Source organism: Antedon bifida, chromosome 6 (assembly GCF_963402885.1).
Source record: "Antedon bifida chromosome 6, ecAntBifi1.1, whole genome shotgun sequence".
NCBI classification, from domain to species: Eukaryota; Metazoa; Echinodermata; class Crinoidea; order Comatulida; family Antedonidae; genus Antedon; species Antedon bifida.
The window spans coordinates 18,082,789-18,097,518 of record NC_136231.1 but is presented as its reverse complement, the minus strand read 5'-3'; the positions used below and the strand labels follow the sequence as shown (position 1 = coordinate 18,097,518).

The following is a 14,730-nucleotide window of genomic DNA, read 5'->3' as shown; positions in this document are numbered from 1 at the left end:
CCATACCCACCCAACTGTATCAATATTTAATTTTGGAAACCCGGCCACCTTCGCCAATAGATAACCAGATTTACCGCGGAGTTTAGCAATCATTACAACGTCAATGTAGAAAACCAAACTTGACACTATACAACTCCCTGATACAACGATCCTTTTCCTCAAAGCCATAGTACATTGTGAACATAATTCGAAGAGATTCATTTGCCCACCGCAACCAGCAAATAGCGTAAACCACCACTATTACAACATACGCCCTTAACAGAAGTTTTGTAAATGTATACGTAGTTACCTTCTCGGTTCAATTTAGCGGCCATTCGTTTATCATGTGAATGTATTTATATATTGAAAAGTAAAGTATTAAAATCCCAATCATTATTACAACAACAGGGGGTATAATAATAATTTATTTTTATACCTCCCTGATTACAGTATACAATGAAATAGGATCAACATTTTAATGTAGTGGCAGAAAAAACATTTAGTATGAAATTAAGGGTGTTGCCTGGGTCCGCCCCTGCTTCCCATTGCAAAATTATATCGAATCCAAATATAGTTTAAAGATGTATTGTCCCTTGAAACACAAAAAAATGAAGGTCAAAATATTATAAATTTAAATTGGCCATATCAAAGTAATATTAAAGTTATTCACTTTAAGTCGAAAATTTTAGCCAAAAACAACAAGTTTACGTAATTAACAGGTAAATTAGTTTGATTACATTTCGTCTGGAAAATCGTCGCGAGCGAAAGTAAACAAAGATTTCAAACCATGAGTACGCATTATGCATATGCTAATTAGGATTGTTTACAACTTGTCACAGTTGAGAAGGTATTTTCACACAGATTGTGAGGAAGTATTATGAAATATGCATACAGAGTAGCCAAACAAGTGCGTTTCATTATGGGATATGTTTTGATCGAAAACTTTGACTGGAAGTCAAAGTTATTTTTTAAACAAAAAAACGGCTGTATTTCAGTTAAATGATTTTTTTTCCGAAAAATTTTTGGTGATAGTTAATAACTATTATGATACTTCAAAATGACCCACCTTTTTTCGAAATCTTTTATTTTTTATTTTTTTGGAATTAGTCAAAGGGACAATACATCTTTAATGTATTCTAAAGCCCTGTCTACACTATCAAACTTTATGTGACAAATATATATAGGCCTATTATCACTACCATATTTGAGCATATCAGTACCATATTTGGGCATATCACACTTTTTTGTAAAAGTAGTTTGATAGTGTAGACAGAGTTTAAGATAAATGACAGTTAATTAAAAAGACACGGAAGACATATAAATTATAAACATTGAATGCTGGTAAAAGTTTAATATTCATAATGCAACACGTATACAATATACAACAATTATAAATCATACTACACAACTAAATGATGAAAGTACAGTAATAAAAGAAAAACTGAACTTTACATCCACTTGTTTTTCCCGAAAATTATTTTGAAATTAATAAGAAAAGTAACTTAAAAAGTATAAAACCTAAATACTTAAAAAATAAAAATTTGTATCATTTTGTTTTCTTTAAAATTTGAAAACTATTCAAACAGATCTTGACCACACATATGCTCACGCAAAACTAGCTGGACGCAATCCGGACCAGGGATCTCAATTCTGGACTTTTTATTATTTAAATCTTGCTGCAAACCGTAGCATTGTGTGACCGTCTTTTAGATCTTATTGCCACCAAACTTTGCGGTGGGCAGCAGATATTCCTTATTGCGTGTCTAAACTTCTTGCTTATTAATCCATAAACAATCGGGTTTACCGAACTGTTTAAACTGGCTAGGATTCGGTTGATATAATATATAGTCCAAAAATTACTTGGTAATTTTAGATCTAGAAAATGTTGGAATAGGTTTAACAGCCGATATGGTGCCATACAGAACGCATATATCACCACAATTGTCATCAAGATCTTTATCATACGGGCTTTTGCTTCGTGCGCTGCTCGTGCGGAATCTTCTGAGATACGATCTTGGCCAACACGTCGCAGTTCCATGATCATAAGTATGTGTAGAGTGATAGATATTGGAATAACTATAAGAACCAGCAGCTGCTCAGTTACAAACAATGCCTCGCATGATGTTCTTGTAGGATCACATGAATACAGATACATTACATATTCCGGAAAGTTTATCCCATCGCTTTCAGGCCATATTATGCACTGTTTATCCAGATGAGCAGTGAAGAACATACGACTACTGTATAAAGACGTCAGCACCCATATAGCGATGCATACTTTAATTGCTGTTTTCTTTGTAGATGTCAAAGATCTCATGGGCTTGCAAATGCAAAAATAACGATCAAAGCTTACAGCTATTATGATAAAACACGATGCTAAAATACTTGAGCTACGTGTAAACAAGAAAAACTTGAGTACACCAAAAGGTATACCCGATGAATCGGCTTGAACAGGGCTAGTGGCATATTGGAGCCAGCCTCGTAGATTTTCCGACAAGAGATAAATAATGTCCGATACGGCTAGAGCTAGTAGATACATGTTTGGGGATGTGCGAAGACTTTTGTCTTTCGTGATAAGAGTAATTATAATGATATTACCAATTATACCAATGGCGACGACTGATGGCAAGAAACAAAATAGAAACCAGCGGTCCAGACTTGAATACATGTAATAATTTAGTTGGTCGTGATAAACCCTTTCACACACTGTTGTTGCCTCGGTAGTTGAAACATTAGTTGCTCCGTATCCTGATGAATTCCAGAACGTAGTCTCCATCTAAACAAAAAACACATCAAATTGTCGATTATAGTTTTTTTAATCATGTTTGCTTTGATTATTCTAAGCCATGTAGAAAAATTAATATAATAATTAATTAATAATATATGTGTCATATTATTATTACTATGCTACCGTATGTATTGTAAAGCGCTTTGAACAGTTTTATTGAAAAGGCGCTATATAGATGTATTAAGTATTATTAGTAGGTCTACATCAACTAATCAATCAATTCGAATCATTGTATTTGTAAAATGTAGAAAACATTGCTAGAATATTCAGGTTGAATACACACATAAAACAAATATAATACTGTCGAATGAAAAAGAACATCAGAGAGCAAAAAAAGAAAAAAAATGTAAACTGTGCTCAATTATTTATTTATATTTCTTATTTAGAAACATTGGCTACGGTACATTACTAGGCCCTTAAGTTTTAAAAAAATGGTCCTTAATAGCTTTATTCCTCTGTGTTTTACATTTTTGTTTTTTCATTTAGTAAAAGGTATCAATGCATTATTGTTGTAGCCTACAAGTCTACATATTTTAATATATTCCTGACTTTAACTAAATTGTATTTCATTAGATGTGAGTATTGTCCATTGCAATTCTGCAAACACTTTCTATTTTGCCTAAATGGCAAAATTGTGAACTTAATTTTATTTCAGAGTAGACGTGAGTACATTAAATTGTTGTCATTTTCAATCCTGCAAACATCTACTTCTTATTCTTAACATGCATACAATGGCAATAACTGTTACGGTTATAGCAGAACCCATTAGTGGAAAAGACGTTTGAATCATTATGCTATGCTATGATAAAACGTACTCGTTCCCATTAGCCTACTAGTTATGGAAAATCTCCATTTTATGGATAAAAAGCATCTTATTTAGCACCTTGTAATAGTCGTAACAAAATTATATTATGTTAATTTAAAATAGTACTGTATACTGTACGCTTAAATGTAAGAGTAAAGTCATCAATTAAAGGACACGTGTAAGTCTCTTGTTGTGTTTATTCAATTATTTTTTATTCATCGTAGTATTTATTTGGTGTCATATTTTGGTTTTACAAAATCTAATATATAAACTATACATTTGTTTTTACGATGACGTAAGCGGGACGTAAGAATAAGGGGGTTGATTTGATTATGGATTGGTGTTCTGTCTCGGTTGTGTGGTAATCGGAAGAGAGCTCGGAGGTTAGATTAAATAAATAATGATCATGTTCCATCTTTGTTTCGTCAAAAGTAGGTTTAGAAGTGAGAATAAGGCCGGTACAATAGAACATTCATTCTCGGAGTTCGAAGTTCAACTTTATTTATCAATTGTTGTTGTCACATTAACGGTTAATCATATTTTTTAAAGTGAAAAAAAAATAGGTTAGCCTATTTATATAATATAAAACCTAGTATTCACAATCATCATTTGATGACAATAATTTTGAACATTTTGAACAATGTGAGAAGAGCTGATACCTTTCTACGAAATGCTCAGCCAGATAGGCCTACTAAGGCTAATAATACATTGTGACATTTAGGCCTAACGTTTCATCCCCTGGTTCAAAGTCGATATGCCTATGTAAACAAAGTCAGTGTTTAATATTTGTATTTAAGTCTTATTTATAATTTTATTTTCTCCAAACAATCGAGTTAAAATTAAATTAAAAGGTACAGTTTACAAACTGATATATTGTTGTTTATACTTCATTGTATTGCTACGTTGATAATAACATTATTTATTTTATTTCAATAATATTTTACGAGGTTGGTCCTTCCAGCCGAAATTGATCATTAGGGACCCTCACATAAATACAACATGATTAAAAACACCATGATATGATTTTAAAACTATAATAAGTTACATAAAAGATAACAAATAAGTATAACTTACGATTATTTCTTACTGTTGATGCCTTCGGATAAGAGTTTGACAGTAATAACACACAGCAACTGTGTTGTTGACGAACTTGTGTTTGGTATGCTAGTGATTCGTGTTTCCATGAAGAGATGACGAAATTCCTAACCAATAATTTGAAAGATGAGCTTATTTCCTGGGGGCAAATAATGGACTGATTGAAGGTAACACAACTCTATCACAATTGATGAAAGAGTGGAGATTATAATGAAATTTGGCCCGTTATGCATTAAACAAGTCGGCTTCTTTGACGTTCAGTCACTGTATATTTATTACAATCATATAATTCTAATTTTGAAACTGATTCAATTTATTGATTGTAATTTGTTACGTGGGCCACAAATAACTTCCGGACGCACCAGACCAAAATAAAAAATAAAAAATTGAAATACGTTCACGGAATTCGATTTTTATCCATGACCTGAGCGTGAACTAAAACTGGGTTTACATAACGTTACGTCGCTATTTGGAAGGAAATCGAGCACTTGACAACACAAGATTGTGTTTCATGGGTTCCAGTTTGTTGACTGAATGATTCCAGAGGGACATTAAACAAATGAATGATATCTCATGGGAAGGCGACCTTTTTAGAAAAGTGAATTTGTGGCAGGCTTTAGCCTTTTCGAACCGAAAAAAAAACTAGAGCCGATGATGTTGAATTGAATCAGTGTTATACTTTTACGATCTTAATTATTGCATAATAAACTATTGTGGCGCCATATGATTAATATACAACAAACCGAGTCCATATTTCATAATTTACAAATCTGTCAACTATCCGCAGATTTACTACTACTAGAGTAATAAAAATATAAAGAAAATGAACGATTAAACGAACTACAAAGAAACGAAGGAAAGAATTAAAGAAAAAACATCAATAATGATAGATGGACGTGGAATAACATGAACTATTCATGTCATTTCTTCTTTAGGCCATTCTTCTTTAGGTCATTCCTCTTCAACGTCAATTCGTCATGTTCCAATAACCTAAAAAATAAATCTTCGGTAGCCTACTTGTCAGTAACAGCAGCTGGTAGGGAGCTGACAGCGTGCTAACAGGCCTATGTTTACTGCCTACAGGCACGTCACACATCAAACGCTATCCTACAAGAAACGTTCCAAGAATTCGGCCTAACACCAGTGATTAATGAGTAAAGTAATGTATCGGAATGTTCCATTCCATCGCAAACAAGAACAAGATTTCTTTAAGCACTTTTTTAAAACCCTGACTATTATACGATCCCCATTACTTATTAGATTCGACACTATAACCTTTAGGTCCTACTCTTATACTCTTTCTGGCGGTGAAGCTAATTTTCTGTATTTCTGCCTAAATCGGTAATCGTTTTATTCGTTCCAAGTACCGTATTTATTTAAACACACGTACCCTCCCTTGAAATGTATGAACATCGTGGAATAAACTCACTTCCTCTTTCCTAGAATCACTCCGGAGGTGTATTTTCCCCCTTTGTATAGGCCTAAACACTTCGCCGCATTCATATACAATAACACTTGAATTGGGAAATTGTGCCACTTACATTATAAACGCCCACCTTCGAATAAACGTCTCCTCTAAACCCCCCTGAACGTTTATTCCAACGGTATAGCCTTACTCTTAATTTATTACATTATCAATATTATATACATTCATAACATAATTAAGGATGATGACATCCATTCAAAGAAAATTAGATTGTATATGAAATAAGTAAGCGTATTAACAGATGACCTCTCTTATTTAAAGTAAAGTCTTAAATTTCATGACATTATAGCAGGCAATTTGGCTTGACTTGGTTTGATTAGCGCATTAATATGGAAATTGAGTATACCGCATGATTATTTAACTATCATTACAACCACTAATGTTATTGTTCCTCCTGGCATGTTAGGAGTACTCGTTTGAATCTACATATATATTAATTCTATAGTGCAAGTGTTCGATTTGTCGTAATATGATATGTATAGTAAGAATATTGAAAATAAATATGGTCTCATTAAGTCAACTGTCCTGTTTTTATGATTATGCTTCAAAATCAGGTCGAATTATTTATCGCTGAACAATTTTATGGGGTTAATAAATTATAGGCCACAAACCGATCGAATACATTTTTTACAATAACGATCGATGAGATAACATTTCCAATCATATTAATCAATAGAAAGTTGATTCATCATCATACACAACCAACAAATCAATCTAAATCTTGAATACATAAATATTTTTAAATATTTATGTATTAATAATGTATGTGTTAAAACAATCAACCAATCACAAACGTTCGATCGTAAGTCACTTTTTAGCGGCCTAATGTAAGGTTTCGCACTAACGCATCATGTAATACCACATGTGCGATCCAGTATTAAAAAATAAAAGTTTTTTAGCATCAGAAATTATAAAATACAGCCAGTACTGGCAATATGACACATAATGAAGAAAGAACACATTGGTTAAAGGAAGGAGCCATAGGCTTAGGAGGTAACACTTCTTATTTAATATGTTACATTTTGAATTGTTCCCAACATCATCTAGCTTAGCCTAGGCCCTAGTACAGTCTAGGCTAGGTCCTAGCTAGCCTAGGCATACTTTACTCGCGCCTACAGCGGGCATGTGAGTTTGGTGTACGGTGTGGCCTAGGCTAAGTGGTCCAGACTTTATATGTAAGTTCATTATCTGTGTCTACTAAACAAATCTTGTTATTTACAGGTTTATTGGTGGTAATGAATTCTGACACCAATCATTTTTCCATAACGTTACTTTCCACAGACTTCTCTATCTAATCTGTGTGGTAATTTAAAATATAATAAATAAAGATATTAAAGACATGAAAAAAGGAATTGTGACTATGGCAGTGTTTCCGCAGCCATACAAAAATTATCAGTTGATTTTTTAACCAATCAGATCAGTCATCACCGAACAACTAAGCGCCCACAGCACAATGATTTGTACTTCAGGTCAAAGTTTAAAATTATTGCATTTATTTGAATTATCTTTTTTTTTCCCACAAACGGAATCAGTTAAATATCGTTTTCACAGTTTTTATTGGTTAATAATCGGTTAATATATTATGTTACAGTCGGAGTGCTATATGGTCTCACAAGCGTGTGTGTTGGTCATCCCTTTGACACGGTCAAGACTAAGATGCAGGCACAGGCTGGATTTGAAAGTGGAGGCATGTACAAGACATTCACAAAAACAATCCGTAATCAGGGATTCATTGGTTTATATAGGTAATATTAGTGTAACTGTGAATGTCCTAAATTTGTTAACAAACTGTTTTCAGAGTGCTGTTACCTAAAAGCTTTAATGCAGGCCCGTAGCCAGATGGTTTGTGGGTTCGAACGAACGATGAACCCCCCTTTTCCTGAAGTGGAAGTGTGATAAATATGCCAAACTAAACTACCTCATGATGATTTTTTCTAATTTTGTGAAAAAAACGAAAAACCTCTGTAAAAATGCTGGCTACAAGCTTGCAATGCATTGTGCATAAAAAAAGTAAGTTGACCTTTTTTCGAGGTCATGTTGGAGAATTTCATGAAATGATACGTTACCAAAAACATGAAGCAGTGCATTCCTACAAAGCAATAATTTAATAACTCTAAAGATTGGTTCATCCACTCACCAGTACAATTTGTTGTTGTTTTTTCATTGAATACAAACTGTTTAACACTATATTATTTTGTAATATTTTTTTATAAATAATTTTTAAAATTCTTTTTTTTTTCAGGGGTGCAATACCACCACTTTGGGGCTCAGGAATCTACAGATCAACGCAGTTTGCTGTTTTTGAAGCAGTGTAAGATTTGCTTCAATCCAAGTTGTAAATTAAATCATTTAAACTTTAAAAGATTAACTTCTCTAATTAATGAGGCACAGCTGAGTTAAATATAGCAGTCTATGAAATATTCTCTTCATTCACTGAATGCAAAACATTCATTATTGTTTTATATTACATAGCCTATGTAAATACGTGAACGTGATTGGTTGAAACTGCATCACATGACTACCGCTGCGAGGATCGTAAATCGTATATATCCTCGAGAACGATGATATTGACTGAGTAATTTTCGCGTAATTATCGTGTCCCCTGTCATTAAACATATACATTCTCGAGTTCAATGATATTGACTGTGTAATTTTCGTGTGGCAACACACAAAAGTCATCTACTGGATCTTGAACTCGGGTGGAATTGTCACTCCATCGCAAGACAACGCTTCAACCGCTGCGCCACGGAAGTTGCTTGAAGAAATTAATCATCTAAACTATTTAAACTATGCATACATAGCGCCCTCATTTGTTATTAGTCCTCCCTAAATGTGATGAAACACCGTTTGTGATTGGTCAATACTCACGGTAGTAACCTAGTAACTAGTACGCGCTGAACATCCGGTGATTCGGCTCCTCGAAGAGAAGAAGACGAATTGTTTATTTGGCCTACCTGATTATAATATTATTATTAATAGGCTTATTGATGGAAATTCTTCTGTTAATTTAAACGACCTAGGCCTAAGTGAATATTTTATTGCCAAGGAATCATTAATTAGTAATTATCTGTATATTATTCTTCGCAAGGTAAGGTGTCTAGGCAGGCTTGTTTACATACAATACAAATACTATAGGAGGCCTAGCCTAGCTTCACCCAACCCAGCAGACTTGTTCTTGGCTATATAATATAACAGATATCGCCTTTTATCGGTAAAATATAAGATTTGACATCTTATCTTTGTCAAATCTTATATTTCACCTCTAAGCAGGCAATATCTGTATAATATAACACACCTACTGTTTAAATTAACTTTTATTCCATGTACCAATCGCAAATCATATTTTTTTTTTTATGTTTTGCATTACTGACTGAGAAAATAGTGACATTTGTTGGTTCTTTTCTTGGTCAAATATTATTTATTATATTTATATTATTTATTTATTATTATAGAGGTTACATTTTTTGTAAAAAATAATAATATTAAAATTAAAATTCTATAACTTCTTGCTTTTGATAGGTACACATATTTAGATACACCATGGGCCAAAACTGAAATTCCTCTTACTGCAGGCCTCCAAGTGTAAGTACAAATAAGTTTAGAGCCTTTCTTTTAAGAAATTAAGAAAGTATTGATATTAATTTGACTGGCTCTAGTCTGCAAAGTGTTGAGTCTGTTCACCTGTGTGATGAGACTGTTCATGTGTATCCTAGATGATAATACGGTAGTCATCCACTTCATGATAGGCTGATCAGAAGTGGTAGGATGCGACTGCCATACTCCTGCACCAATCATTATCTTTATTCATTTGTCCCAATGAGCATCAAGTTTTTCAATATGAATTATATGAGATAATGCACAGTAATACATTGAAATAAAAATTATATAAAAATAGTGATAGTAATAATAATTACAATAATGACGACGAAAATGATATTTTTAATTGTATTTATGAATGTTAGTATTGGGGTGTGTTTCTAAATATTTTTATTTGTACATGTCTTCTTTTTATGTATTGTTTTTATGGTACTTTTTATAATAATCATTTCTATGTTAAGCTTCTGATATTGATATTTTTATATATATACATATTTTAATTGTTTTAACTCAGAGCAAATGAATTTCTCCTTTGGAGATTAATAAAATTATTCTGATTCTTTTAAATTCAGTAGTAGTCTTTATTTAGGGGACAATATATTCAAGGGACATTCCTAATTAGGGGACACTTTGTTTTGGTCCAGTAGGTATACTGGTGCTCTACTGAATTTTTGGTTATTTTTCATGACAGTCTTGTATTTTGGCAAACCAAATTTTAACTATTTAAGTTTTTGGTGTTTTTAGCCGAGTTTGTATCGCTGGGGCCTGTGGTTCAACTGCACGCGCAATAATAGAGACACCATTAGAATTAGCAAAGGTTAGTACAGCAATTTTTATTCTTAATCAATTTAAATTTAAAGAATTCTTATTCAACAAGCATTCATACATTTATGAAATAATTTATAAATTTGTCAACAGGTTCGACGACAAACACAACAGACATGGGAGTTTAGGGGTCTTTACAAGGTAAGTACGTCAAAAACAAATATCACTATTGTTTATGGAGTAAAATTGAAAATACTGTATGTATTCTGATGACATATTTCCAATAAGAATTAATGTATGTTTTGAAAGTGGACAATATGAACATACAATTTCAATCTCCCCACCTAAACGATTTGTTGTGTAGACACTCTCCTCACAATTCTCTCTAGCCCTTGGGGATGGGAGGGGGTGTGTGGACAAGTACACCTGATTAAACCAGTCCTCAAAATATGTATTGTGCTATGTACACTGATTTACAATTACAATGCAAGAAATCTGTTGTACGAAAAAAATCTGAACAAAGCCAGTCAACCTATGACCTATTGTTTTGGATACACGGTCACAACAGGGAGCATTGTGTGAAGGGAACATTTTACAAGATCTGATTTAATCTCTTTTTAGGGCTTTGGTGTTATGTGGTGTCGCACTATGGGTTTAATGTGTACATATTTTATACTAATTGACACTGGACGAAGGCATTTTAATGATCTTTTTAAACGTCCTATTCTTGGACCATTCCTGGCTTCTGGATGTGCTGCAACATATCCTTTTATAACTTTATATAAATTATTATATATTAATATATTATGAATCAATAATTGTAAATTAATATAGGCCTACTCAGTTAGAGAAAAAATGGCAAAATCAGCACTGTTGTCATGTTACAAGAGTTATTAAAACAATATAGATTATCTGATAAAAATCCTAGAAAGTAGGAAACATTTTGCCATTTTCCCCCTGACTGTACTAATTAATTTCATCTCTGTTATGTGTGCATATCAAGTATTATATAACACCTAAATAAATTCCTGTCATTTGATTGGACGATTGTGGGTCACATGGCGTGCAATAGTACGCACTATTAAACGATCGTTTAATAGTACTTTTTTAAACATTTTGTGTACGAAAAAAAAAAAGTTTCGCGGATGAAAAAAATTTAGAATACAAAAATTACATTGAAATACAACAGCGCCACCTGTCGTCCTGCCTCTGTTTGTAAACACCACCGCGAGATATGCAACAGCAGCAGATTTTTGTGTACGATTTGGAGATATATAATATGTACTAATTCATTCAAAAAGGCATTTAAATTAGCTTTAGATCGTTTTTAGGATTTTGATTAATTAATGGGTACATCCTACAAGACGTGGAATCGTTGGAAAAACCATAATTAGCCAAGATAAGTTCCAATTGTCTGTCGAAGTTTTGCCTTTCAGCCAATCTAGTACTACTACTAGGTCTAGCCTAGCTGGCCTGTTAGTATTAGGCTAGGCATAGCCTAGGCGTTTTAGCCTTGCTAGGCATAGGATTGTTTGGTCGTTTGTTGACATAATTAACACTAAAGTAGGTGTGTTTACAAAATCCATATAAATATAACATTTAATATTGTAATATTAAAAACCAAATGTTACCGTTTTAATCAATCTGAATGAAATGTAGGCCGCTTGGCTAGGGCTACCTTATATTTGATTCAAATGACAGGAATCTATTTAGATGTTATATAAAACAAATAATGAATGTTTAATATTCGTGTAATGGTACAAATAATGGCATTTGGTGAATGATGAAAGGTAATATCAACTCGGCGTTGATATAACCTTTCATCATTCACCTCATGCCATTATTTGTACCATTACACTCATAAACATTCATTATTTGTATACTAGTGATGCTTCGCTATACTTCACCAAGGGTGTTATAAAATTATAAAAACTGTTCAATCAGATTTGAAGAATCGAACCTTGATTGGGGCGGCTTTTTCCCGTTGTTGGACTGTGTACTATGTTGCTGGTTTTTCTACTTATATCATTATATAGTTTTTTTCCTTAACATTGTAAACGTTTGCTTGGTGGCTTGTGTGGCCATTAGAATATATGAAGAATCAGGTACAAGGAAATTATGGAAAGTGAGTATAGAAGTATTTGAACCAAAACTGTATCCAATCATAAGATACTCAATTCAATTCAGTATTATTTTAATAATAATAATAATAGTTCATTCTTATATAGCGCATATAAGCAAGCTCTCAATGCGCTGAACATTATTACCCCAGTTTTTTTTTTTTTGGATCAAACACGTATGGAAACATACTTCCATAATGCAGATAGTAGTCAGCGGAAAGTTGTGTCTTGATCTAACCGGGTACCCATTTATACACCTGGGTGGAGAGAGGCAAACGTAAGTAAAGTATCTTGCCTACGGATACAAGCAATGCGGTGAGAGTTGGATTCGAACCTCGGTCTCACGATCAGTAGTCCAATGTCCAACACACTGAGCCACACGCCCTCACAATCTAGGGCCATGGAAATTATGTTTTAGATTTGTGTCCACTGCCCTCATCATTAAAATCTCACTGCACGAAAATTGTCATAATTCATTATTAACAACTCAAACTGTTTAATTACTGTATTTGTATCACATCTGCTTATATTGTGGTAGTAGAACCCACATCACTACTGAGGTAATGACTGACAATAGGAAACTAGGAAATTGCTCACACTGAGTACTTTTACAAACATAATGAAAGGAATGTCCTGTGTGTTTAACAATATATATTTATAACATTGTAAATATCATTTTCTCAGAGAATTGCCTGTATTTAAAAGAATGCAGCTGGTGATACGAGAACGGGGAGGTTTCTTTGCGCTCTACCGAGGACTTGGACCAGGGACTATCAGGAGCTTTTTATCAAATGGCACCAGCATGGTGGTCATGATGAATGCACAGAGACTTGTAACCGAGTGGGGTTTACGAAAATGAAATTTTAATGCTTAAAACCAAACTTTATGTAAAAAGCCAACTTCAGAATGCAATATATTTTTTATAAGTCTGCTTTTTAAACAATTATTTTAATCTATTCATCTAATTTATTTTCTTTAATAAGTTTCCCCTTACCCAATTAACCCCATTTCATTTGCTTCCATTTTTGTCATGTACTGTATCGTTACTGTATTTGTAAAATACCAGGCACATATGGCTGGTCATTTTGCTATAGTGTGTTTGTTTTTTAAACATATAAAACAGGGTAAATATTAGTAGTAATAAGTGTAGTAATATTTCATAGTTTTATAGTTATTAGATAGTTTTCTAGTCGGCAATCAGATTTAAGTCCCCGTTTACATTTGTGATTTTGTCCTAGGCCGCTTCTGAACTTCCTCGAAAGGTGGTCCAGTTCTGAGTCCATCCAAGGGCCTGCGTCCATCCCAGGGCCGGCCTAACTTATTGATTGCCGACCTGGTAGCCAGCCCTAGGCCGGCTGAAATCATCAAAGTATAAATGGGGTCTGTATCATGTTTTACTAAATTTGAATGCTGCCATGATATTAATAAGAAATGTTTTTACAACATTTAATTCTTTTATAGATATTTTCAGCAATTATTCTATCCACCAAATGTACCGTGGACAATTGTAAATACCTGATCCCTATATTTTGTGTTGTTTATGATATACTTAACAGCGTGGTCACATTTTAAATTATTTATTTATTCATTTTTAGAGTACATTAAGAGATTGCACAGATATTAAATATTTATTAATACAGTACTGAAGGATGTGTAATATAATATGTTATGACAATGCAAATTACAGTAATGTATTTTTATGGCAAGCCTCAGCTTTTGTAAGTCTCTTGAAGTTATAAACATAATTATTATATGGGAATACATTAATATAATGAACCCAAATTAATATTATACAGTAAATGAGTATTATGTCCATGATACTGTATGTTTGTTTATGATATATTAAAGTTTTTAGTACCGTTGACTCTCCCAATAATAATACTGGACTCTCTGAAAACAAGAAACTCACCCAGAAGTTTGAGGTCCAAAACGTCCTAATTTCTCTTTTAACATTAAAACATTCAGAATACCAGACTTTCCAGAAAACCAGACATATTAGACCAGAACAATGGTGTCCAGTATTGGGAAAGTTAACTGTATGTAAATTGTTAATGCAGATATTTATATAATAATAATAATGAAATGAATCCATGAA

At 33.1% G+C, this 14,730-nt stretch overlaps 2 protein-coding genes across 2 annotated transcripts; one reads left to right on the top strand and one right to left on the bottom strand.

Annotated features, from left to right (window-relative positions):
- Nucleotides 1-1,331: 1,331 nt before the first annotated feature.
- Nucleotides 1,332-4,791, bottom strand: LOC144844809 (G-protein coupled receptor 54-like). Its single transcript, XM_078701876.1, has 2 exons — nucleotides 4,647-4,791; nucleotides 1,332-2,755 (listed from the first exon to the last, which is right to left on the bottom strand). Exon 2 carries the CDS (start codon nucleotides 2,753-2,755, stop codon nucleotides 1,646-1,648), a length of 1,110 nt encoding a protein of 369 aa, XP_078558002.1. The 5' UTR covers nucleotides 4,647-4,791; the 3' UTR covers nucleotides 1,332-1,645.
- Nucleotides 4,792-7,004: 2,213 nt separating this feature from the next.
- LOC144844468 (mitochondrial substrate carrier family protein S-like) lies at nucleotides 7,005-14,335 on the top strand. Its single transcript, XM_078701404.1, has 9 exons — nucleotides 7,005-7,146; nucleotides 7,745-7,898; nucleotides 8,396-8,464; nucleotides 9,673-9,735; nucleotides 10,495-10,567; nucleotides 10,669-10,716; nucleotides 11,137-11,276; nucleotides 12,575-12,640; nucleotides 13,320-14,335. The coding sequence occupies exons 1-9, from the start codon at nucleotides 7,089-7,091 to the stop codon at nucleotides 13,492-13,494; spliced, it is 846 nt and encodes a 281-aa protein (XP_078557530.1). The 5' UTR covers nucleotides 7,005-7,088; the 3' UTR covers nucleotides 13,495-14,335.
- The last annotated feature ends 395 nt before the right edge of the window (nucleotides 14,336-14,730 follow it).

Excerpts from the sequence above, each read along its gene's own strand:
- LOC144844809 (XM_078701876.1), bottom strand. The coding sequence starts at position 2,755 with ATGGAGACTACGTTCTGGAATTCATCAGGATACGGAGCAACTAATGTT.
- LOC144844468 (XM_078701404.1), top strand. The coding sequence starts at position 7,089 with ATGACACATAATGAAGAAAGAACACATTGGTTAAAGGAAGGAGCCATA. Across the intron at positions 7,147-7,744 it reads AGGAGCCATAGGCTTAGGAG|TCGGAGTGCTATATGGTCTC; the intron begins GTAACACTTCTT and ends ATTATGTTACAG. Across the intron at positions 11,277-12,574 it reads GCTTCTGGATGTGCTGCAAC|GTTTGCTTGGTGGCTTGTGT; the intron begins ATATCCTTTTAT and ends AACATTGTAAAC.